This window comes from Megachile rotundata, chromosome 12 (assembly GCF_050947335.1).
Source record: "Megachile rotundata isolate GNS110a chromosome 12, iyMegRotu1, whole genome shotgun sequence".
NCBI classification, from domain to species: Eukaryota; Metazoa; Arthropoda; class Insecta; order Hymenoptera; family Megachilidae; genus Megachile; species Megachile rotundata.
Genome location: NC_134994.1, coordinates 15,087,209 through 15,113,788, shown reverse-complemented (window position 1 = coordinate 15,113,788; position 26,580 = coordinate 15,087,209). Strand labels below are relative to the sequence as shown.

Below are 26,580 nucleotides of genomic sequence, written 5' to 3'. Positions count from 1 at the left end.
TTTATATAAATTTACGCGAGTCCGCTCTGTACGAATCCTCTTTGTTTCCGGCGCGTTTTTGCCGCGCGTTTCCTCCTCGTGCGGCTTCGTTTCGTTAACGACGCGAAACAAAATAATTAAAGGAATTCCGTTAATTGTAGCGCCGTAAATATAAAAATGTGACAGATAGAGAGTAACGGTGCTCGTGTCCGTTTCGTTTGTACATTGGAAATCAAAAATGCTAGTAAATAAACGCGCGAAACGAACGCGCGTTATTTCAGCGTTTTTTATTTCGAAGATTAAAAGAAGATCCCTCAAAATGAACGACGGCGAAGTTGAAGACATATTCGTTGGGAACGTACGCGCTATCAGTATTTGAATTTTAGTCGCGAAATTCCTCGTGGAAATTCAATTCGCTCGTTTACTCGCAACTTTGCAACGCGACGTTGCTGATCAAAACTTCGCACCTTCCTGTCGGTGTCACGTCGTTTTCTCGGCACCGCCTTTCTCGAGAAATTCCTTTGACCTATTGTTGTGCTAACACGCGCGAGTTTAAGACGCCTCTATTTTTCTTCGCGAACGCCCACCAATTTCTTTTCCCTCGCGAGCTTCCTTTCGCGCAGCTTCGGTTAAGCGTTCATGAATACGTAACGTGGATTTTCCGCGTTTAAAAAAAAAGGAATTTCGAAAGAAAAGTTCTCGAACCGAGTTAAACCGAGAACAAATGTCTCGGTTCGTTGGGCCGGATCGTTCGATTCGGCGACGACTATTGTTCGCGTCTAGCTCTTTCGTCGAAAATTTAAATTATCACCAAGGAGATAAGAAATCGCTCGAGAAAATATGTTTGCCTACGATCGCGAGCAGAATGATGGAAGAATTATTCGTTCCGATCGGTTGACAAACTTATGTTCCTTGCTTATTTTCCCGGAGAGACGCTTCTCGTGTCCTCCTATTTCTGTTATACGGGTCCCAAACGATTTTTCTAAAGCTCCGGTCCATCCGTAAGAAGGAAAGAAGAAGGGACCTGAGAAAAGCCCCGAAGCTTTTAGCGTGTAGTCACCGTTTCATCCTGATAGAACCAGGCAAATCGGCAACGCTAAATCCCTCGTTCTTTATTCCGACTTTCTGGAAAAAATGAGAAAGGACGTTTCTCTGAAAAGCTACGTCGCGAGGATGCTGATCGACGAACGCGGTCATTTGCGCTAGCAGCGACTTCAAAGCGATCCTCTTCTCGTGCTCCGGCCTGGAAAAGACTTCTGGCGAGAGTCGAAAGATTTATGGCTTCCGAAACTTCATCGGACGTATTTTGATAGAGGTTTCTCGTGTGCCGAATGCCTAAAGAGTTATTACGTCAAAGAGAATATTGCGCCTGGCGTGGAAACATAAACGAAGACGTTTGAAGACCACGGTCGCTTTATTTCGAACGCGTACGAATCAAGATCGAGAGAATAGTTACTCGATTTCTCGCGCGACTCCCGGCGAGGGTGAGATGAGAAAGGAATAATAAAAGATCGAAGACGAGCGTTTCGACGGCACGATTGTAATCGTGGAATCGTGTTCTTATTCCCTTATTTATGACCGACAAAATCCTGCCCCCTCGCCACCCCACCCCTCTCCTGTCTACGATCGCGCATAAAAAGCTCGTAAAAGGCGAAAAAATACGAGACAACGATCGACCTTCTCGAGGGAAATAGTTTGCTGCGAGAATGAGAGAGGAGTGACCGTCGAAACGAAAATCGTCGAGTCCCATCAAGAAATGATCGTTTCGCGTCGCGAGATTTGCGATTCCTTTCTCGATTTTATCGAACGTTAGATACGCTCGTCACGTCGCATCGACGAGGTATTTTTCAAATTAACGAGCCGAGTTTCGAGAGAACGTGCGCGTTAAACGCAAGAACGTTAAACAGTGATCGTCGAAACTTTCAGCGTAATTTACAAAATATTTCGATGCCCTCGATCGTGGTATTTAAACGGTAAATAGATGGTTCTAAAGCACTCGGTCGTTAAAAAAGAATCGCAAGGAAACGTCGCGAAAGAGAGCGCTTTCAACGATTCCGCGGCACGTCGTTAACTGGTTTTAACGCCGATTCAATTTCCGCATCGAAATGACGAGTTCGATGACGATCAATCTTCCGGAAGACTGACGCGATGTTTGTAGGTTAAATAAAATAAATTAGCAGAGAAAACGTCACGTTTTATATCCGCGGATCAAATCATATTTCAAACGAGAATTTTAATTTTCCAAAATTATTCGAAATAATGGAGTGGAAACTGGTAAGAATGGAATTCGAGCTACGGGAAAAATGAACGAAAGATTTAATGGACTCGTCGAACGCCTGGAACGATTCGATCGCGAACTTTTCGTCACGCGACACGCGAGAGGACACGACACGGTGGATCGAAGTCCGACGATCGTTCATCTTGTCCTTTCGCGTGGATTCGCTTATGCCTTTCCATTCATGGCGTTCCATTTCTGATTAACGCCCGAGTCTCGTCGACGACGCCACGACTTTGGCAACTCCGTTCCATCGTTCGCTCTCCCGTCCCTACAGCCACTTCCTCGAGCTTCCCATCAAGCATCGATGAACCAGAGTATTTTCGGGTATATGGAGTCGCTGCCAGGCCGATCGAGGGAATGGGAACCAGAATGTACAGAGACAGAGAGAAGGAACTAGAGAGAGAGAGAGAGAGAATAGGAGGGGTTGATGTCGAGGAAACAGTGCCGAGACGAGGTTGGAGGGAAAGTCGGGAGGGGTTGGTAGCAGGAGAGACGATGGGTACGAGTTGGCCGGAGTGGTGTTTCCCCGGGGTAAGCATGAGCATATACTTGCCCGGGGCTTATTCAGACAAATCGGTGATTGCTGCGGAGGCGAGCGAAAGGGTAGCTCGCCACGCCATCGTTCCCTTTCCCTGTTACCACCGCCGCCACCGGAACCGCACGCCACCTTGTTGGAGTAACGAAGACTGAGGGGGTTTTAGCCTGAAATCCGCGATGGAGAGAACAAGAAAAGAGAACGACGAGAAAGATGGACGGATCGGGATAGAGGGGTAGCGAGTTTTGGGCGACGAGAGACGAGGAAAGTACCGAGAGTTGAAGAGGGACGAGAGGAAGTACCGCTGGATACAGAGACGAAGCGAGATCATCGGGGTTAGAAGGAAGAACCGCAGGATAGAAGGAGAGAGAAGAATGATTGTTTCCATGATTACAATAGAACGGAAGAGGAAAAGGGACGGGAGGCCTGGGTTAGTGGAAGGGTATGGGGAGCAATCTCTTAGCGCTAACGTAGATTCGTGGCCCAGGGTCTCTCGAAATATTACACCGGTGGGGTACAAGGGAGAGGGAGAGAGAGAAAGATAGACAGAGTCCGAACCTGGCCGATGCCCACCAGAGAATTTCGTAACTTTTGGGGATAATGTGTGTCAGCGGTCGACGCTGTTCCGGAATTTTAGCCAGAAGAAATTCTCGCGGTTCGTTATCCGCCGCGAGCTCGGGAACGCGCAAAGAGTACCAGCAGACCCGTACACCGGCGCCGATTCAATTTGCCAGCTTGCACGCGGCACGCGGCCCGTCAGACGTCCTCCGAGAACTGCTTCTAAAACCGTTCTAAGGCATCGACGATCATCCCTCGTTACGATCTCGTCTATTTTACGAAAACGCTAGACGATCTTCTTAATACGGTGAATAAACGAACGACGATCTCGAAAAGAGCCTGAATCCGCTAGAATCATTGGAATTACAGATGCTCGAACGGTTTGCCGACGGTAATAACCGAATAGAATAAAACGTTCGGAGGGAACGAATAGCGAGCGTTATGCTTTCTTAAAAGTTTCCGGTTCTTGGGACATTCTCACGGTGAACGGTGAACCGATCGAGAACGCGCGTAGAGATCTCGTGTAATCGTATGCAGCTCGAAATTATGCAAAATACATGGATCGGGAAACTTTTTATCGGATAAGAGGTTCGTTTCTTCGGGGATAGGTCGATCGTTATCCGAGGACTAGCGTTCGAACGAACCGTTATCTTTGTCGCCGAGGTAACGACTCTGCTGGCGACGTAATAGTTTCCGTTCTCGCTCTGCACAGAACAAACTGTTGTTCCTTCGTGACAAAGTGCTTGAGACATTATCGACGGTTCCCCAGAGAACGAAAGGATTCAAACGCGACCGATGATCCTTTCCGCTTTTCTTCCGCCTACGAGCTCTTCTTTGTCTTTCTTTCCCGTTCAAAAGTATTTTTTTTTTTTCTCCAGAAACTTTTCATCGGAATCTATTAAGAAACCCTTCGCCCTCGTCAATAGTTATCCCCGCGTTCGATCGTCCTTATCCAACGGAAAACGATCTTTCAAATTACTTTTTTATACAAATTCAGATCCATCGGATAACTCTCGAGCAAACAGAACACCCCCACGATTCGTCTGTTTCGTTGAAATTCAGACTTCGTCGCTTCGGAGCAGACGTTCCACGGGACTGTTCGGCATAATTGCTAGAGCCGTGATTTTTTCCACTCTTAGGTTTCCTTCGAATCGAACGCATGGAGATAGTTGGGACGATTCGAGCGCAAAGGAAATTGCTCGCATTATCGAAGCTGGAGACGCGCGCGCGTACGAATGATCGGTGTCGCATGACATCGTGTAACCCGATGCATGCGAGCATACAGGCAGACATACGGGATGCGCACGACGATCACTTCGGATTAATTACCAAGTGCAGCGTTATAGATAACGCGTAGGAGATGCGGGAATGGGCCGCGGGGCGCGGGGAAGCGCGATACGACGTTAAATTGAACCTTTCGTCGGGTTGATTCCTGCGGTGCCAATGGCACACCGGTTCAAGCTTGGCTAAAAGCAATTACCGGTGTCGGCCGTACGCGCGAGCACGTATCGCTCGTAGATACACGTCGGTGCACGTAAACACGCGGCAAGACACGAGGCTGCTACGCGCGATATAATATTGACTCGAGGGCCATCCTTCGGTCCACAAACGGCTTCGATCTCGACGATCTCGTAGGAAGGAGCTTACCTTGTGCTAATACCCAAGTCGATCGCTTTTTAACCCTGACTAAATTGCGCGAAACCGGCTTCTCCTGTCTATACATTTTTGTACTTTTCTGTAGAACGATCGCGGAAATATAGCACCAACGATCGATGATCCCGCTAAGCCGCGAAAAACATTCGAAACGATCAAAAGGAGAAAGCTATTAAGATAGCGTGACGTTTACGGACCGTCGAAGCTTACAGCTACGTGTATTCGTGCTGTTAGTGTACGCGTGATTATGTACTTTGACCGATGTAGACGGGTCATAGCGCTAGGCGGTGGCAGAGCTTAGACGCCGGCATAATTAGGGTCAACTCGATAGCGTACATATTCGGCTAGATATTTAGAGGAGCAACGTGAAAGCAGATATCACGGATCATCTTCCTAGTGGCAAGTCCGGGAAGTACCGTCACAACACAATTAGGTTAAGTGAGGCGCGGTAGAGTATTAGAGTATTATCCCTGTAAATGACACGGGCTTGGGTGCACGCGTTACTATTTACAGAGGGAAGTACTCGTTTCAAGATTTCACGCTGTTATCTGTCTTCTAGTCACCCGCTTTGCGTTTCCCGTGTACGGGAACGCTAAAGCGAAACAAATGCTGCCACTTTCCATCGGCGTAACTAGAATTTTTCTCCGGGCTTGATCCCCTAGCTCTACATCGTGCATTAACGAAATTTCAACATGTTTATTTCGAAACGTTTAAAGCACTCGATCAAAGCTCAGCTTTTTTGATATTGGTTTTCGCTCGTATTGGGTTCGAAAACACATAAAATTAATGAATATTTGAAAAATTATTCTCTGTGATTTCATAAATCGTCGCGATCTGTTTCGAAATGTTTAGCGATAAATATTTATTCGTAATTATCTGTTTGCGCCGGCGGAAATAATATATAGTATCGAAATTGGAAGTTGTCGGTAAAAGATGCTCGTAGATAAATAGACGACTCGACGCGTGTCCTCCACGCGAGGAGTTAATCACTCGCGGTGGAACGCCGCTTAATTTCGTCTCGTTACCCACCGCGAAGCTTTAATGAATTGTGTACCTGGCGGGAAGTTCCGCGAACCTCCACCACCTCCATCGAATTCTCCCCGGGCGTACAAAGTTTCGCTTTATTTCCAGCCGACGAACGAGAAGCGACTGGGAAGCTTTTGGACCGAGGACCCGTTCGAAAGTTATTCTGGAAGAAGGAGTTGAAGGGGACAGGAGAGTAGCGGACGAGGGAAGAGCGGGAAAAGAGAGGATCGAGGAAGAACGCGCAAAAAGACGCGAGTCAGTGACATCTGCCATGAGCACCCACGCGACCCATTTGTTTCCACGAGATTACCGAAATCTCGAATTCTCTTATCGCCCGGTGACCCGTGAACCCCCGAGCCCGTGAATTCGTGAAGCGGTCTCGCGGAGTATTCGTTTGCACGTACAACGCCGGTAAGCCAGCCTGGCTAATTAACGCGTTCCACGGCTCTTCCCGCTCTTCTTTCCTCGCGGAAAATTTAAATCCCTTACCTTGTAATTTCCTAGTTTCCGGATGGTGCACGGTAGAACGGCTTCCTTGCCGATGGCTGCGGTCACATTACCGATCGGTGCGGCGAAACTTGGCAAATCTGCAAAAAGAACCGACCACCATTTTTAACCGACTTCGAAAAAGGAGGAGGTTACTCAATTCGATCAGTATATTTTTTTTTTTTTTTTTTTTTTTTTTTATTATTTTTATTTTCTATGTGTGCCCGCCTATTACGCCTAGCTGAATGCACCGATCGGAACGAAACCTTTTGCATCTGGTAGGTTCTGACTCCCCATTGGTACCATTATCAAAAAATTTTTCATTTTTCAATTGCAAAGTGTTGTTATTGCAAAAAAACCGGCAACTTTTGAAATAAACTTTTCTCGATTTTAGTGCGCTTTTAATATCTTATCACGGACATGATTCTGAACAATTTTGTTCATATAAAAATTTCGCGGAAAGCTTTAGTTTTCGAGATATTAGCGAAAAATTGTTGAAAAGTTTTGAAATCAACTTTGGACGATTTTAATGTCCTTTTAATATGTTATCAGGGGCACGATTCGGAACAACTTTTTCCTTATCCGCAATTAAGGGGAAGCTTTAGTTTTTGAGTTATTAGCGAAAAACTATTGTTACTAATACAGTATTCACTCCGTAAATGTTACTTTTGCCGGTCTCGATTGTACATTTACGGTAGAGGTCCTACATTCTTTGTAGTGTGCCGAACGTAGAAAGAGACAGCCATACAAAAGACAAAGAGGGATAGAGTTTCGAGCGTTCGGCAAACATGAAAGACTGCGTGTTGTGTCTTTTAAATTTAAAAATTAAAATTCTTTATTTTTGGTTTTTTGTCAATGGAACTTTTACCATCGTATTTGTCTCGTTTTTCTGATTAAAATGACACCAAACACGATATGATTACGATCGTAATTACTTATGTAACAAGCCATAAAAGTTTGGGATGTAACATTTACGGTAGAGGTGCGAATTTCTTCTAAAGGCTTGCTATACAAGTAATTATGATTTTAATTATACCGTGTTTGGTACCATTTTAATCTTAATCAGAAAAACAAGACGAATACGATAATCAAAGCTTCATTGATGAAACCCCAAAAATAAAGAATTTTTATTTTTTAATTTAAAAGACAGAAGACGCACGAGTGTTTCACGTTTGCCGAACGCGTCAACCTTCTGCTTCTCTTTCTTTCCTATTCGCCGTCCTCTTTTATGTTAAAAACTTTAATCACTCGTTACACACACAATTGTTAACGTAATTATATCATGTTTGGTGTCATTTTAATCAGGAAATCTAGACAAATACAACAGTAAAAGTTTCATGAAAAAATAGTAAGAAATAAGAAAGTTACAATCTTTTCCTTTGCTTGCATTAGTTGTGTCTCACCGATATTCGATCCTCATCGTTTCGGCGACCGATCGTGTTTCATTCTTGACTGATTTCGAGGGGGATCCCCCAGTAGTGGGGATACAATTTTAACATTTACGGTAGAGATCTTTTTAACATTTACGGAGTGAATACTGTATATTGAATTCTACGTATGCCTCCGTGCCTCTGGTAGTGTATGAGTCAACATGCAATCGCCGATTTTATTTACCAATTTTACAACAATTAATAAAAAAAAAAAAATTGAAAAACGAATATCCATGTTGTCTTTTACTTAATTATGTTCATGGCATTTACGCGGACAAAAAAAAAGCCCGGAAGAACTGTCTCACAGTATCCTATAAAATTCTCCCCATTCCACTAAAAAGCGTGAAATAAAATAATTTTAAGAAAAAAAATACACCGACTTCGAAATGCACTAAAAAGTATAAAATAATTTCTATTTCATTCAATCATACAATTACGTCACAGATATGAATGAAACCTATTTACTCGTTAGGTAGTGTATTAAATACATTTCAACCTTTTCGGAGGCGGCGCAAAATTAAAAATACCTCAGTAAACGTTGCTGCCAATAATCAGTTGATTGTGGTATGGCGTATTGGAAATTAATAAATCCTGAGAAAGAATATGATTCATTATAGATATATCTGGGACTATACGTAAATGTAACGACTGCATCTTCATTTCGTAACGTTTCTGATATAAATGAAATTGAATCTACTTCTTTCGCGTGTGGAAGCCATGGATCTAAGAACCTATGAACGGAGCCCACGACGCGGGAATTACCAAATTTGCGGCAGATCGGCTCTATCTTTATAGAATATGCGGCGATCGAGTCTTTCCGTCGCATACTCTATGAATCTAGATAGACCATAGTTCCATTCTATACGCACTAACACCTACTTCGCGGCGTGCTGTCGAGTTATATATATAGAAAAAAAATAGCTATACAAGCTTTGCCTATGTTCGGCTGTCTAAAGGTTGACATGTTCAAGAAAATCTTTTAATTTTGCGCCGCCTCCGAAAAGGTTGAAATGTATTTAATACACTACCTAACGAGTAAATAGGTTTCATTCATATCTGTGACGTAATTGTATGATTGAATGAAATAGAAATTATTTTATACTTTTTAGTGCATTTCGAAGTCGGTGTATTTTTTTTCTTAAAATTATTTTATTGTGAATTGATTCTCGATTCTGTTAGCCGATCGTTCGACAACGATCGGGACGTGCTTAGCGTTGAAAATCGGGCGCATTATTCGCAGCCAGTGCGCCTCGAGATTTATGGCGCAAGTATATCATCTTGTTTGGCCGTTGAAAAATATCTCGCATCGTTTACAAAACGAACGAACGAACGGGAGCGTAGATTCGATAGCAGTGATTCGTTGCTCTCGTTAAAGCGTACGTGACGGCGCAATGACAGCGATTAACAGCTCGTTGCCGCGTATAATATCGAACACGGTCGCGAATGAAGCATAGTTTCAATTTCCCGTCAACGGATGCACTGTCACTGGCTAATGGCCAAAGATGATACGCCGTGGCGAGCATTATGTTAACCCGATAGATCGAGAACGCCGACAGAGAGAGGGAGAATTTTCCCGGTAAATACCCTTCGAAGACGCGATTCATCAACGAGGAAGAAGAAAGCGAGGATCGACCGATTCAATAGCACGCAATGCCTTCCTCTCTTTGTTCGTCGGTGAAGATAGCGCGGTTGTATCTCGGCTCCTATACTTTAATACGGGTTACCCGAATTCGAATACATGAGGGTGCTATTCAATAGAATGCACGCCGAAAGACGAGTATTCATCCTTCCTATATCGAGTCAAGGTTTCCGGTATGACTTTTGGCAAAAAGTAATTAAATGGAACGAGTATCGTTACAAACGGTAACCGTTGACGATCCCCACGAGCGATCAAGTTTCCAATACCCGTAGCCAATTATCCTCTCATTAATGATCCCATCGTTCCGTTTTTCAACCAAGCGACCCAAATATTTACAGAGTGTGTGATTTATCTGGGAACGTGTAAGTACCTTGACAAATGCGAACGACACGGTCAAACAATTCCTGAAAGAGCTGTAAGGTTGACCTTGCGATTATCTCGAACTTCAAAGGGCTTCGAGTGTTCATATTTTAAAACGGGGAAGATTTATTTTTTCGTGTCGCATCTGGCTTGCAGAATTCGATCTGCAGGAATCGCTCGGTCCTTCGACGATGACTCTGCCCGAGGACGCGTGTGCAGTCTCGCGGTTCAGCCGCGAACGTAATAAAAGAAAACTCGTGTCGTACAAGTTGTACCTGCCCTTTCTCTTCACGACAAAGACAGCTACGACGATAAGAATCTTTTTGCGTCTGCATAATATCATAATAACTATGTAAATCGGAACAGCGTACCAGCCCACAAACACAATCGGGCATTCGTATGCTAACTCTCTGTCCCTCCCTGTTTCCTACCACCCATGCCTCCATTTCACTTTGCCCGCCACTATATATACCTAACTGGTTACCTAACTCCGATAACGAGTTCAGTCCTCCGCGAGAGAGAGAGGAAGATAGTAGAAAAAAAGGACCATTCCACCACCTACTTTTCAAGCATTATCCATGCGAGCTACGCCGACGTCTAACAAATCTTCCGTTGCAAAAAGCATCCCTGCGAGTGTTAGCCTTCCCTTGGCACTGCCAGCAGGTATTTCGAGATCGAGGGTAGTTAAAAAAAAAGACAGAAAAGGACCATAAAAAAGGGAGCAAATTAAACGTATCCTGGACGAAACGGTGGTTATTATAAAAAAATAGGCGGTTTGGTTCGAGGACCGAAATGGGCGCTGCTCGAGTGTACCAGCGTCGAGCGTTCCTTCCGTGTGCCGACGTAAACGGGCCGGTGTTTTCGACGATTCGCGGGTATCGTGTTCGTGGCAACGCTCGCGTTTCGGCGAATGCGATTTTAATGAATTTAATAAGCGCCGTAAAATCCATTCGCAGTGACCGATAACGAGATCGGCGAAGCTATAAACGTTGCTCGCGAATACCTCCTCGTCCCTACGTCCGTTTTCGCGGAACCGATTCGATGCCGCGTTTATTAATCGTTAACGGTTATATAATTGCGCCTTCTGTGTCCATCGCGGCGGTAACTGGCTCTTGTTGTTCGTTGGCCGGTCTCGTTGACCCATTTTACACGCCGATTCCTACTTTTTGCGAATATTAACGCTCTCCGCGTATTATCTATCGGCTTGGCACGCTGAATTTATATTGTACCGTGGGGAAATGTAATTAAATTGATCGAATTACGCACGGCGAATTGCGATAAAAGTCGGTGTTATTATGAACGCGACCGATATATACGGCTGATACGAGATTAATTAAAACGACGGTCGCGTGCACGAGGATTGCTTTTCTACGGATGTAACCTGGTAATCTTTTATTCGACCGGAATACATTAGCGGTCCTCTTGTGTCGGTTTCGTCGGGCTCGTTCCACTTATTCCCGTAACTTTTGCAAACATTAATATCGTTCCTTCAATAAAAGAATGAAGTACTCTCTTCCCTGGATATCCCGTTCTTTTCTTTTTGTCTCGTCCCACCCCCTCCCTTCTGTCCCTTCGTTTTTCGTCGTTTTGGACTTTCGTCGTTTTGTCGAGGAGACGACACTGACAGGACAATTCTCGGATTTGCTCGTCAAACATGCCGGAGGATTTAATAAATGCAGCGTCTCGCTAAAGTTTCCCGATGAAACTTAAATATCCCTGAAACGCGAGCTACGGCTGAAGGAGGTCGCGAACGTGCCACAAAATCTCTATACTGTTCTTTCCGTCTACGTTCTCTCATTTTTTTTTGCCTTTTTCCCGTTTTTTCTTTTTTCATAAATTAATGTTCATTCATAGGGATAAAAATTTGCCGAGCTACGCCGCGCCGTGAGCAAAGGGAGGAGAAAAACGTTTGCTCTTTCGAAAGACAAAGTTGCCTTCCCTTGAAAGTCAAGCTACCTTCTGTACTCTCTTTCCACCACCCCTTATCTTCGAAGTTCGCTATTCTATTGTAATAACATGGAACTTTGTTAAACTCTCGTTCGAGGAAAATCTCAGTTGCCGTGGCTCTTCAACGTTAATGGCCGATTCAAGATACTCTTCCTGAGTTAACGCGAAACACATTGACCTACAGTTTTCCATTATCATTAGCTATTCTCGTTTCTCTGTTAAGTATCGTCACGGTTATCAATGAGAAATCGATCGAATTTAAAACATTTCAAACTTTCTAATCCGCCGTTAAATATCGATTGCCTTACGAAGGCTTCTTTATCGTTTGCCAATCTTACCGATTTTGAAATCTAGTCCTTACAATTACTGTCACGAAACTAACTTGGCAATATAACTTCTGATAACGTAACTGCGGAGATCTTCGTGGGTTTCTGAACCGTAGAACGATTAAAGAATGCAAAAATCTGTAGTATTATAACAAAAGTTTGCCTATCTCGAAAATGGAATAAACGATTCTTTCGACTTCTCTTCTGACGGCCAACTTAAAATTTCAATTTGCAGGACGTCTACATACGTTATCGTTCGCCGAAGAACATTTTCTTATTCCTTAATAAAGAATGTTTGCGATTCGAACGAATACGTGCTCAGTTTCTTTTCATGCAAAACGAAAAACACGAATTCTTCTTGCTCTCTCAAGAACGGTTCTTCATATTTTTATTCCGCCGCTACTAGCCGTTTCTCAGGCTGTCTTTCCACCGGAAAACGATTACGGTGTATCTTCCGGTGGAAATGGTGGCTACGCCGCGAAGTAAGAGAGTAATTTGTCGAAGGTATCTCTGCTGTAACGTACCGTAGTCCGCTGATATGTAGTTCGAAGAAAGACGAGCGTTTCATGGTAAAAATAGGGAGGAACGGAAGGATTCTTTATTCGCGTAAAGCGGCAGGACGCGCGGACATCACCGACAGGTAAAAACATTCTTTCTGTCGATTCGTCGTGACGCTCAGCGTCCGACAATGTCCATGAGATCGTTGAAATACGCGAAACGATATTTTAACACGTCGCCGAGGACGCGTCCCTGCTTTCATTGGACGATCCGATTCGATCTTAGGCTCATTTTTTCTATTTCCGTGACCGATCGTTTCCTTTGCAAAAATATCGTGGAAAAATTGACGAATTTACGAACAACGAGGTATATCCTTGGCGGTTCCACCCCTTGCTTCTCTTTCGGCGTTCGGTTTATTTTTGATCGTATTTACGAATATTCGTGTATCGATCGTATCGTATTTGTTCGCGATAAAAAAATGTATGAAAATATACAGGTACGCTTGTATTAACGTTAAAATCGAGGCAAGTGCTTCGTCTCTTCGCGTTCGTTTTATTCCGTTCATCCGATTCCGCGATACGCCAGATTGAAAGCGCTCGAACGTATTTCGTCGCGTCGAACAGCGTACCTATTATTAAGCGAGCGAAATGGAAAAACATTTTTGACGTTGAAATCGACGCTCGGTCTCGCCAAGGAAGAAACGTGAAATTCATCGAATTTCCGTTCCATTGTCAGGCGTTAAGAAGGACCTATCGACCACCCCAAACTACCGGTCACTTTCAGATATACACCTCGTTCTATTCGTGACCAGAAGCTCCCCTTACATCCTGCGACGATTCTAGCAAGTGATAAGCCAGCCACTCTAGACAGTCAGCTAAAAAGGCTAGAGGTATGTCCAAAAATTGGAGAAGGATCAGCGTCTGTCGGTGCAAGCAGCTACGCCAAATCTTAATATCGCCGGGATCCTAATTATGGTCGTTCGAGGCGCATCGTGGATAGCGAAATTCGTTTGGTAGTCTCTAGTCGCTAAGACGGCAGAGTGGAGATTGAATTATATTTCCGTTGGAATAATTTCGCCATAAAATAAAAGCGGCAGCTACGGAACCGGCGGGGCTAGTGCAATAGGCGCACCCACGCCTCCGAAACGATCCAGAGTTCGTCTCCTCCAGTTCTATTCCGTTTCCTCTTCCCTTCCTTTTCCTTTCTCGACTCTCGTTCGTTGGTCTCGGTTCGCACGGGCATTCAAGCCCGCTGCTTCCACTATTTTCCTCAGCGTTTCCTTATATTACATCCTAGATACGGCCGCGAGGACGATGCTGCCAGTTGAAAATTCCTTTCCTCTCCTGTTTCTGTCAGTGAATATCTTATCATAATAGCAGCGGCGCTGTTTTCTCGGGTCCGCCATGTCCAAAACTCTCGATCTTCCTTTCTCTCTGTTCTTCTCTGTTCCCGCTCTATTCTGCCCTTCTTTTTTACTTCAACCCTTTCTCTTCGAACGGCGGAAAAAACTGCCGAACCACCGTTCGCTCCGTTCAGCTTCGAAAATAAGCAGTTGCGACTCGATATCTTCGAGTATTGCCGTTCGCCGACGCAGCTGCAGCTCCGCGTTTTTCCATTCGATGCACACGATGCACCGTTGCCTCGCTCGATGGAACGTCGAAGCGTCTTCCGGTCGCGTCCCAGCGTCCATCGCTCGACTTTACGCTCGCGCTATTTCCAAACTTTCGTTGTCTAGATACGTATATATGCGATATCGCGCCATGTGGCTATCCACCGATATCGGTAGCGACTTCATTTTCGCCGAAACCGTTCGCTCTCGCCCCCTCAAATCCTATCGAAGGATCCTCCGCTTGATCCTTTTTGCAGGCGACGATTCCCTCCAAATATTTTCCGTTCCACGTACCTACGTACGCAGAGCGCTTAAATTGAATCGAGTTACGTTGTACTGGAATACGATATTCTGGGTAACGTTCCGTTAACAACGGTGTAGAATATCGTAAATTGTAGCCAAGTTTTTGGCTTATACCTTAAAAGCTAACGTCGAGCGACGATCGCGAGCAGAGTTATTCGACGTATTTCAATGTCACCGGAATTAAGCGTGTTATTTCTGTATAATTACCGTGTATCTGCCGAGGATGGAATAGGTCGGACGAAAATTCAAAGGGAACAGAAATTGGTTCCAAACGTAATATCGATGTTAATTTGAGATTTCAGGTGTCGTTTGGCTCGCGGTTTAACTTTAATCACGTTGTAAATTTCTTTCGTGTATCTTTCTTGATCGTCGTTATTTCTCCCGTCCTTTGTACTCGGCGTTATAATCTCCTTGATTCACGGCTTTTCGTTTAATCTGGCACTCACACTAACACGAACGATTACACCGTTCGCGTAGAAGATCGTTACGTGTTGTGTGCTTTAGGAAATATGTGAACAGATTAACCAGTACCTCACTTTACATTTGGTCTTAACATCGCGAATGATTTGAACAGCCGCCGCTCGGACGCGTTTCTGTAGGTTAAGGGTAAGCGTAAAGGGCTCTTGGTCGTGTGCTTTCAATTTTCAGAGAATCTAGGAAAGTTCGGAAAACTTTCCGTCGTTTGGATATGAAAAGTATAGAGAAACACGTTCGATATGCGATGTTGGAGATTACGAAGTCGAGTGAAAGCTTGCGGTAATTCTCCTGGTTACTACTGGGAAAATTACCGTCTCGAGTGATTTTACGCGTGATCCACGGTAGCGAACGCGTTCAAGAGTAAACGGCGAGCATGCGAGAAACGTTTATCGTGCAGGTAAAAGGGGCGTTAGGTCGTCGACTTTGAGAAAGTCAGCAGAACGTAAAGTCATTCTGACCGATCTGATAAATATTTTATTAATCCTGGTGGACCGTTCTTGCGGCTCGGTAAACGCTCGCTGCAACGGTCGAGCGTATTCCTGGTGGACCCAACGGGAGGATACCAAAGCGGATTATCGAAACGTCGCTCGAAGTCGAAGGAAAAGTTGCTCGCTCTTATCCAGATTCGTGGGACTTTAAATTCTCACGGCTCGAATCCCTGCCGAAACTTTTCTCCGCGACGAAGAACCGTAAATATATAACCCCGCACGCTCGTCCTCTCCTCTCCGCTCCTCGACTCTCGCCCCGACGCGTTCAAAGTCGCAAGCTGTTACACCGCGCGGCGCCCAGCGGCACCCAGCTGTCTCTTTCCCTCTCTGGGACCGCCACCCTCTTGGCGAGCGTGCTCCGGGGGTTGCCGGCGAGAGAGACGGGGCGAGTCGGAAAGCTCTCATCCGCGTAGAAACGTCGATGGTGCGGACTACGCCGCGATAATTCCATTTCCACGAATTCGAACTTTAATTAATCGAATTCGCGCCCATGTCTCCGGGATCTGTCCACCTCCCGACGCCGTGCACCTCCACCTTTCGCTCACCCACACCGTTGCGTCGCGACCAGGAGCTCCCGATCCCGGAAATTAGTAAGATCGCACATGCGGAACACGGAGGTTTCCTAACTGCACGATCACCCATTTAGCTAAGCGTATACGTACGGCTATTTGAACGCTGCGCCGAGCCGCGCCGCTCCGTGTGTACTCACGATTCGTGTCACGCTTCCTCGTCCCCTTAATACGTCGCAGCTAGCCGAGCACTCTTCGCGCAGAAGAGGATGAAAGAAGAAAAAAAGGTTTATTAAAGCCGAACCGGCGAATTTGCAACTAAATGCTCCTCGTTGGAACCGTTGCCTGCTGTCCCGACGCGCTGCTCCGACTTCAACGGATTGAAATCGGGATTAGTTTGCGGAGGCACGGAAATATTAGCGCGTTCCGACCCGTTGATTCGTTTCGAACGAAACGAAAATAGGAAACACCGAAGAACGGAGCTTCGAAGGAATAGACTTCGAACAAGGACTTCTGTACGATCAATCTCTCATTTGCTAACCTAATTTTTGTATATTTTTCTTAATCGAAAAACATTTTATCAGTGTTCCTTCCTGAGCTTTTAAAGCGTAGACAAATAATAGAAACAGGTTAGATTCGACGCAAAGGACAAAGTGGTCGAATAAGATCCGTATTTTCGTAGAATTCGTTGATCGACAACTCGAGGAAAAGATCTTGTTCGAGGACAAAAGAAATCGAGGGAGTAAGCGCGCGTACGTAGGTTGGGATCCGTTAAAGGAACTTTCGAAACTATTTGATAAAGGAGCAGCTCGGTACACCGAGCCGAAGCGAGATCAGCTGCAGCGCGTGAGCGGGAACACGAAATTGCGTTTAAAACTTTGGCCGTAGCCGCGCACAAGAGTGGCCGAGGCTCGCTGTAAGCTCGTCCCGATGTTCGAAAATGTTCGAGAGCTCGCGTCACTCGTGTTACACGCAACCCCCGATTCCACTCACGCCTCCTTTCCTACCTTCGACTTCTAATAACGTCGCTGTACACGTAAGGCCGCAGTGGAGCGTGTCCTTAAGACGTAAGAAAATTACAACCGGTACGCGAGTACGACATTGTAACTGCCTTCGCAACTACCCTCTCCTGCAGGCGCGCGTGCACGCTTCTCTACGCATTCCAGGTACGCGTGCTGCCACGTATCTGCGCATTGTTCGCTACTAATTAACATCAATCTCGTCGTCTTGTAACGCACGCTTTCTGCTCCTCCTTCTCCACCTCCAGCTGCTCTTGTCGTGCGGATGTTTGCGATATTAGCGTCGTCAGGTATGCGGGTACGAGCATGGTTTTGATACTTTGACGGTTTAATTGTGAGTTCCGGGCGAGGTAAACCGATCTGGCTCGATACGATATATCGAAGATCGGATATCCGCTTGGCAAACTATCCGTTTAATTCGAACGAGCTCTTTCGGAGTATTTTTAATAACGAACGTGCCGTGTTTGTTACTCGCGATATTCGAGAACACCGGGCGCAGAGTTTGTTAACTCTGCCGTTTAAAATCGTACGCTTCGACCAGAACACCCACACACGCGTGACGATTTAGCCTTCAAGTATCGAGGTGCCGAGCATTATAATAAAATAGTTCAAAATATACGCGAAACTATTTTATTTTTCAACGAAATTATCGTGGAAAGTGTTAAGAAAAACATAGATCAGGTTCTGTACGTAGTCTTCGAGATCACGTCGGTTAGGTTAACGCGTGACGATGCGACGATAGAGAAAATTTGATCGAATTCGCGTTCCTGAATAGAACGCTCGGCCGTAGAGAGGTCAGGACGTTTGCTCCAGCGAGTATGCAATAGGTACGCAATGCTCGGGAGTTGAACTATCAACCCACGGCCATTACGTAACTAAATTGCCCATCCGTTGTAAACGTTAACAGCAACACGCTGGATTTTTCTATGGCCTGTTGCTGGAATCCATATTCGCAGTCAACATATACCGGCACAGGCACGAGCCTGGGAACAACAGAGCTGGGAGTTTCGCGTTCGATAAAGCCGAATAAGACGATAATTGTTGGTCGTATAACACGCGGCTGAAACTATTGGAAACTCTAACCTCCTGATAAGACTAACAATATCCGAGTACTTTGTGAACCTGTATCGTCTCCTGGATAATCTTATGATGGATGAATTGTCCAAAGATTGAAAGTTTCACCCTTACGCCGGTAAATGAAGTTGTCCCCTTCGAGGAACGCAATTCCGTCGAGTCACCGTGACAATATTTATTTATTGGAACGAGAGTTCAACATCTATCAACGCGGTTAACGCTAACGCCTTAAAGTTAGCCGGAGCCAATATCCAAGGAGATAGACGCTTTCCCGGTAGTTTCTCCGTGACCAGAACTGAAATTCAAATGGGTCCTGGGTGGAAGATAAATCATCAAGGGGTGAACTGATTAATAAAGCTTCCCGCTAATCCATCGAATCGCGGCTCTCTTGGTTATAACGACTTTCCTTCGACTGGTCTCAACTTTGCGAATCTCTTGGATCCTCGAAGGTCGGCTCACAGTTTCCGCGTCTTTCTTGGAATCCACGACTTTTGTAATTTTACATTCCATTTCATATCGGGCAGAAAATTCAATTCGACAGCTTCGTCCCCAACGTATGCCGCTAAATTACTCGTTCTCGAAACGGAACCGGTATAAAAATGTCGATGATTTGAAAATGTCCGCGAAGAAAGGAAACGAGCTGGTTGCTCGATAAATCGACGCGAAATTAATGCGTTGCTTACGGAATGAAATTTTCACAAAAGGGTAAGGCAATCGATCGCGGGTGGCTAGCGTGTGGTGGCATTCGATCTCGGCGAAGGAGGCAGTCTGACAAAACGCTGCGGCGATTCGTTCGCCTGATATCCCATTTTCTTTCGTTCGACGGCGGAGAAGCGACCGAAAGGGTAAAGGTGGACGGGTGGTACGTTAGGGAAACGAACGCGTTAGTCGCGCATCGCACGCTGCTCTCCAGGGGTCACTTCGCATTCATAACCGGCTCCGTGCTGCTATGCTTACGGGATAAGATCGGCGTCGAGCTGGCGTGCACGCGAGCAAACCGCTTAAGCGGTAAACTTGTAAGTGGCGAAATAAAGTTAGAGGCTCCCTGCTACCGTGTCTGTGACAGTTTAATTAATATCTTTCATCCTCAAAGGAAAAACTTGCTGAAGTAACCGGCACGGGCCCTACCGAGAGCCCGGGGAGTTCAGCAACCGGGGCTGAGAGTCGAGGGTAGAGAAGCAAGTAGAACTACTTCAACTTCAGGGACATTCACCACCGTTCGTCGCCGTAGTCGTCGTTCGGTGGCCCCTCTCCTTTTCTTCTGCGTCTTTCTTCCATGGTTTGGTCGCGCTTTCCACGGAACTTGCTCGCTTTCCGTTTATTTTCAATGGTTTCCCGCGTCAACGAGTACGACACGAAACGCTTCGCGATGCCAGACTCGAATAATTTCACTCGAACGAAAGGGAACTCGTTGACTAATCTCGAACGGGTCTTTTCTGCGAAATTGTCCCGTTCTGGCAAGTTACGTCGCGAGTTTGTTCGAATCGTACGAGAGATCGAGTCAGCAGAGACCGCGATCATTCGATCAAAAGGTTCAAATGTTTTGCTGCGACTTCTTCGCGTTCGCTTCTTCGTTTTTAGTTCAACTTCGATGCGAGTTCGCGAGGTGGCGATGCTTTTAGATTTCTTTTCCATTTAAAACGTGTTATCGGTACAGAAATAAATAACAGGAGATGCAGTAGCTTTTCTCGTAAATTGTACACGCGCTATTTGTAGCAATTGTCGCGTTATTTGTTTCTTGAAACTCTTGTAACTTGACACGTTGGAAATAAACGTACACTAGAGACGGTGTTACTTATTCCCCTTGCTCCTCTCTTAGCAGAAAACACGAACAAAAGGTGTAGAAATTTTTACCGGTTGATCGTTTACGTACGGTTGTTGCGGCGATTAACGCGGTAAAATCTAAAAATTCGCCAGGGTAATTCGATATAATTATCGAGGAACGAGTTAAGTCGGCAAAAAAGTAATCATTTACGCGCGAAATTTACTCGAGCATTTAAATGTTACGGTTCCTCGACTACCATAATCACCGGTTCTTAACAAAAGGGTTGAACGGTCTCCATTCGTCTCTTGTTCTACCATTCCACGCTACTCATTTCTTATAACCGCGTTTCTGACCCCCGTTATCAGTCGTGTCTCACCCAGCCTTTATCTAGCAGCTCGGTCGACATACCATTGCCAACTTAGCACCTCTCGGAGGACATTATGTTCCCGTTACACAGCACCATCCTACTACGCTAAGATGCTACCTAGTTCCATTATGGCTGTGTACAATCGCTAACCGCTGCGGTAACCCCTTATCTGATCTCGTACCGTTACGCTTTCTACTTCCTCTCTAACGAGTAATCAACGAAACATCGTATTACGCTCGTAAATAGACCAGCGATACTTCGTGAAACGCGAACGTAATGGATTCCGTTTTTCTGGGGAAAACTTCCAGAAGAATGTATCCCTAATGATTTTCGGGATATAACAGGATACAATGCTCGTAATGTTGTTAAAGTTGATGAAGAAGGTGATGGAAAATTGGAAGGGCGTAAAATGAAGGTTCTCAACGACCACGAAAAACCTGGAAATTCTTCTCGAAATCGCTCAAACTTTGTTTCAAACGCAACATCTAGCTCGCGAAACTTTAAATTAAACTTAAGGTGTTTGCTGCGTTGCGGGGTATCGAAAGTTCCCGAAGAGATGAATCGATTGTTGCGCGTAATTAGAAACCATTGAACCGTGCAAGGAAAAGTGTCATGACAACGATCGAGGCCATCGTGTTTTCTTAATTGATTTAAAGCGTCCCCCGTCAAGCGTTCTATGAGCGGTCCAAGAACGAACGATAAACTCTTTGAAGCGACAATGCGAGAAATCTGCAAAGCAATCAGCAATTTTCTCTGAAACTCGCAAACGAATCATTTTGCTCGAAACGACGACAACACGGTTCGATTTCTCTGCTCCGTAGCACGTGATATTGCAGTTCACAGTGTTGGAACGCTTATTAAATTGTACATGTATCTGAGGAAAAAGAGCGAAACGTCAGAAACTGATTTCTCGTCGATAATATTTCTAATATGGAAACTAGAGTTTTATATCGCTTTCGAGATCGATTTTCAACGAGAAAGGTCATAATAATTTTCTACGCAAATCTTTTGATTTCAACTATTGACCATGTAAAATACAAAGCGAACAGAAACGGAACAAAAACCACGACTTTTGCGTTGTTCCACAAAAAACGTTTGGTGTACGAAATGTACGAAGCATGGATCTCGAAACGGGCTGAAGCCGAATGAAACCGCGATTAGGTAATTCGACCGATGCCCTGCGTCCGCGCGAAATCGCCCTGGTAATTAAACTCTTTGACGTGTGTACTTCGACGAGTTCGAGCGCCTGTGTGCCACCGTTCTCTCTTCCGCGGAAAAAGAAAAAATAAAGAGCGAGAGGGAGAGAAGAAAAAAGAACGGGACAAAGAGAAGAAAGGGGACAGAAAACGAGCAGAGAGAAAGAAGAGTGGAAAACGAAAAAAAAAAAAAAGAAAAACATGAAAATCGAACGAACGATAGAGGCGTCGTGGAAACGAAGAGTCCCTCGGGAATAATACGCGACTGGGCAACAGAGTCATCGGCTTCCGAAGTTTGGTCAAAGTTAGTTATCACCGATGCACACGCGAACTGCAGCCACGAAATCGTTTGCACGGTTACGTCTATTGTTGCTTACGGGGGAAAATTGTCGATTCGATTTAATGTAGTCTCGCGCGCGAAATTAATTTCCTTTTTCTTTTTCGGTAAGACAGGAATCGTGCGGAAAATAGTTCGCCCGGAGTTAGGATCATTTAGCGGTTGACCGAGTCCCGTTTCCTTTCGAGGCAGAAAACAATGCGTTTCGATCCGCGTACGCACGAAAACAAGTAGATGTGTAGTGGAAGGTGTACCTGGTAGCGTGGGATTCGTCGCAGAGGCGTCCTGGCGCACGGCGTTGCTGGTAATTGCAGCCCCGCCGAGATTGGTACTGTAGTCTTCGAGAAGTACGTAGCACAGTAATAGCCGTGCCACCCTCATTCTGCAAGAGGAAGAAAAAGAAACCTGAACAATAATAATGACTCCCACTCTTTCTCTATCTATTTCACCCCTTCCCTATTCTCCCTCTCCTTTAGCCATCACTCGCGCTACCCTCTTCGAAACTCCTCTAGCTGTTTGTTTCTTTCTCCCTGTACCGGCCGCCGCGCCGCGTCGATTCTTTTTTATCCCTTTTTTTCTTTTATTCCTGTTATTATTTGTTTCGGTGCTCTCCGTTTCTCGATCGATACATTTGTCAAGCGACGTACAAGCGGCTCCAAGTTCGCGCAATTTCACGTAATGTACGTGGCTACTCGGAAAGAGAGAGATCGGAACTTGCGGCTATCGGGACTTTGCTCGTACGTTTCTCGACTGTTCCTCTGGCCAAGGAAACGTGGAACAATGATCCTTTACGCCATTCTCGTAAATAACTATGCCGGCCGTTTAGAAAACCGTACACTTCAATCGCCCTGCCAGAACTTAGCGTCGATTAAACGCAAACTTTGTACAACACGATTCAGGGCACATCGAAAAATTCTTTAGAAATTCTCCTTGAAAATAAAAAGCCACGAGTCTTTCATCGTGCTCGGATCCGAAAAAATTGTAACGTACGCTTTAATTGTTTAATCGGTTTAGAAATTAGCGGTTCTTCATCGCTAACTACCAACGAAAGAGATTTTAAGTATAGAAGTTTTCGATTATGTTTATCATAGATGATTTACCGACACAATTTTCACGGGCTACATCCGTTTTGAAACGTTCTATATGCATGTACGCGTGTACGTATATGCGAAGGAGCAACTGTTCCCTCTTATTTACGACAGGACTAAATGAAAAGTCTTTCCTTCTTTGCCCCGTCTGCTCCAGCTTGCACCTAGTCCTCTGTTAAACGCGCCTTGTTTCTTTCCACCATAAGCACAGTCTTTCGCATGCTCGCACACCCTCCCACATACCATTATACGCTCACGAAAACCTTACCCTTCAAGCTTTTTCCTCCAGGCCAATGTCAGATTATAAGCTCTTTGTCTTATCTCGCTGACGACGAACGTGATAGATGGTTCCGCCGAGCTAAGGATCTAACGAATGATCCTTCGGCAAAAATCGGTCAAGACCTCCGTTGATTTTACGAGACAGTTGCACAAAGAACGATTCGAACCCACGGTATTCGTTACGCGGACAAACTCCATAGTACTCGAAACGTTTATATAAAGATATATGGACGTGCGCGAGAGCGGGCCGAGCACTTTTTTTGTCCGCGTCTCCAGAGCAGAAAAGGAGCAGAAATTCAACGTGCGGTAAAAGAGTTGACTGATCAATGCGTATTCCGATTGATTGCCGAGGAACACCTAATTCGTGACTCTACACCTGGTCCGGGCATCCCGATCGAATTTTATGAGATAGATCCGAAGGAAATCCGATTTTCATGCTGATTCGAAAGCTTTCCGTTCGGGCGATATAAGGATCGAAACGATGGAGATTTCACTTTTCGAGACGAAATTCCATTTCCGTGGCTCTTCCGTGTGTTTACCGCGACGAACTGTTTACCCGCAAACATTGTCTGTTCCGAAAAGAATCGCGCAAACGTTATGACCGATTTAAAAGGTTCGGAAATGCCTTGGCTGGCGGTTGCTTCCGCGTCAAATGCCAGAAAGAATGAACGTAATGACTTAGCCGTCGGCATTGTAGTGGAAATAAGTTGATTCGTGGATAGATTCTCTCGATTTCTTCCCTTAGAAATTGTCGTTCTTTAATAATTCGGTAATCCCGGGGAAAAAGGCGAAAAACTCCGGTTCCTCGTTAGGCTGGTGCGGCTTAAATTCCCCGTAGAACCGGTGATACGTTTGCCGACCGACAGAAGAAGGATAATCAGAGCGAAAATGCAAACTCGTAATTTTTCCGAGCATTCTTCGGGAACGAGAATCGTGGCGAGCATTAATTACAACGGCGTATTAGCGGGACCAAACGGTTCCTGGTTGATCGACGTCCGATCGATCGTTCCTTAATCGCGATGAATCGGATCACGTTCGATCGTTCTCTCTTCGCGATATCCTGCGCGAAATTCTTCTCGGATAGCGAACGATTTTATTCCGCGACGACAGAGATACTTCCTCTTATTTTTTTCTTTTACGAGAGACGTATTTCGTCGAATGTCGCGAAGATTTAATTTCTTTCTCTCGTTGAACCAATAGAAGAAACCGGTGCAGAGCCTCCTCGAGACGTGTACGCGATTATACGCTTTCGGAAAGATTTATTCGAACGATCGTTCCATTCGCTGAATCGTTTAGTCCTCCCCGTCTCTCCTGCTCTCTTTCATAATCCGAAGAATAATTTTGGAACACGGCGCTACGAAGGAGGCATGTATCATTTGCATACGTGTAGCTATGCAAATACGTGGCTATTCTCCGGAGAAACAGATTAATTATCTGGGATGTTCTTGAAAGGCAGTATCCGCTCTCGCGAAACAACCGCATCTGACTTTCTTCGTTTCTGATATTAAGTTGTTGCGGTGATGACCACCGAAAGTCTCGCACGATTTCGTGACATAAAAGTATCGCGAAGTACCGTTCGCGTTATACCGGTTAAAACTTTAATCTTCGACGAAAATGACTACGTAAACGTTTCATGAATATTCTCGACGCTTTCCCTGTCCAGATCGACTATAAACCAAACTGCACGGTTGTACATCGAAACATGCAATGGAAATATAAAAACGATTGATTCCCTAGATAGATCTTTGAATATCTGTTCGTCGTTTCTCGTTAGTTAAAGTAATTATTTTCTTCGAATTAACATGCAATGAAATACAAATAGTTCAGCAAGACCGACGATAGCGTGGAGCATCGACCGAATCGATTAATTTTCTTCCCGGAGTAGTTCAAAATTTAAAGTAAATATTGAAATGAGATTCCGGTATAAATTTCTCGAATACTTCGAATAAACAGCAAACCTAAGGCGCAACGTTTCAAGCGATATTAAAATTCATTCGGTATTGCCTGATAACGAATCCCTTTTCAGAGACGGATCTGTCAAAGACGACGACAAAGTCATTAGCTGCGAGCGCCAACGATGATCGGACTTCCGTGAAAATTACCTGTCTATCTTATTGTGGCTTCGTGATCACGTTTTCTCTCGTTCGAACGAAAAGAGATGCTCGAAAAGTGGTCGAAAACACGACGCCATTTCATTTGCGAATTTGCTCTTCGATAGGAATGGAAGGGAAACAAGGGCGGCCAATATTTTCGCGAATATCGAAAATTGAATTCACCTGCACGGATTATCGTCTATTCAATTTTCAAATTGTTATCGCAAAATCAATCTACGTCCGGTCATCACTGGCCGGTTGCGAAGCCCTTTCACGCGTACCTATGATCTTTATAATTCACTTGGAAATCTGCAGGTAATTCTTTTTAAAAACGTCACTGTGATATGTTACAAAATTGCTTAATTGCTAGAAATTATTAAAGCGAGCACGAAATTTTTCCATCTTTTTTTTTTTAATTTTATCCTTGCACGATGCTGTACTTGACTGGAAAATATACAGGGAGCGCCGATAAAATTTGTACATATTTCATAATCAACGTCAAACGTACGATTTTAATAAAAATATGACATCGAAGTCGGAGATCGTTTTGAGCTCGTGTATCAACGTAAAAGTAATATACACATTTTATTGGAATATTAATCAAGATACGACACTGAATCTCTAATAAAAATTTCATTGATTTTAGAATAGAGTTTCACGAACGATGATCTAAGGATCGATGGACACTCGCGTCACGTATCCATCGTTCGACATCGATCGCGAGATCGTTCGATCCCGTAGTTTTTCTCGAGCGAAACTTTTCTCAAAGCTCTCGTCCTAAGACATTACCTCGTGAGAAAAGTGTAGCATTATACTCGCGAACGAGCACGCCGTGTCATTCGTATATACCGTATTTTCCCTTTATATCGAAACGGCACTCCTCGTCGATAAAAAACAGCGAAAGTAAAAACTCGTTCGATTACGATCAGTTAGCAATGCTCGAAACGAGCGACGCGTTATGCTTCCGGCAACGGACGCATCCCCGGGCGTCGAGACGCGTGTACTGACGGCGTCGAGCTAGACGTCGAGCGTTGGACGCTTCGTGACGGGACGCTCGCCTCGCATGGCGCAGGTCCAGGACCTCCTGTCCCTTCTTCTTTCCTCTTTCCACCTTCTCTTCTTCTTCTCCTGTTCCTTCTTTTATCCTCTTTCTACCTTTTCCTCCCGTGGGTCTGTTCGTCGTGTTCGCGGATATAATATTCAATTTATTATGTAGCTTTGATGCACGCGGATCGTCGCCGACGAGGAAAAAGTAGAAGAC

General features: G+C 45.0%; 1 protein-coding gene across 2 annotated transcripts in view; it reads right to left on the bottom strand.

Moving 5' to 3' along the window:
• Positions 1 to 26,322, bottom strand: part of LOC100876754 (lachesin) — a 36,189-nt gene extending 9,867 nt beyond the window's left edge. Inside the window, exons 1-3 of one of the 2 annotated variants that reach the window (XM_012281282.2) lie at positions 26,109 to 26,322; positions 22,114 to 22,241; positions 6,519 to 6,616 (exon numbers count right to left, since the gene is read on the bottom strand). In XM_012281282.2, the coding sequence (XP_012136672.1) occupies positions 6,519 to 6,616; positions 22,114 to 22,240 (225 nt within the window). In that variant the 5' untranslated portion in view covers position 22,241; positions 26,109 to 26,322. Of the gene's footprint in view, positions 1 to 6,518; positions 6,617 to 22,113; positions 22,242 to 23,215; positions 24,243 to 26,108 lie in introns of those variants that run through there. The other variant, XM_076538425.1, reaches the window with a different exon arrangement.
• Positions 26,323 to 26,580: the final 258 nt, after the last annotated feature.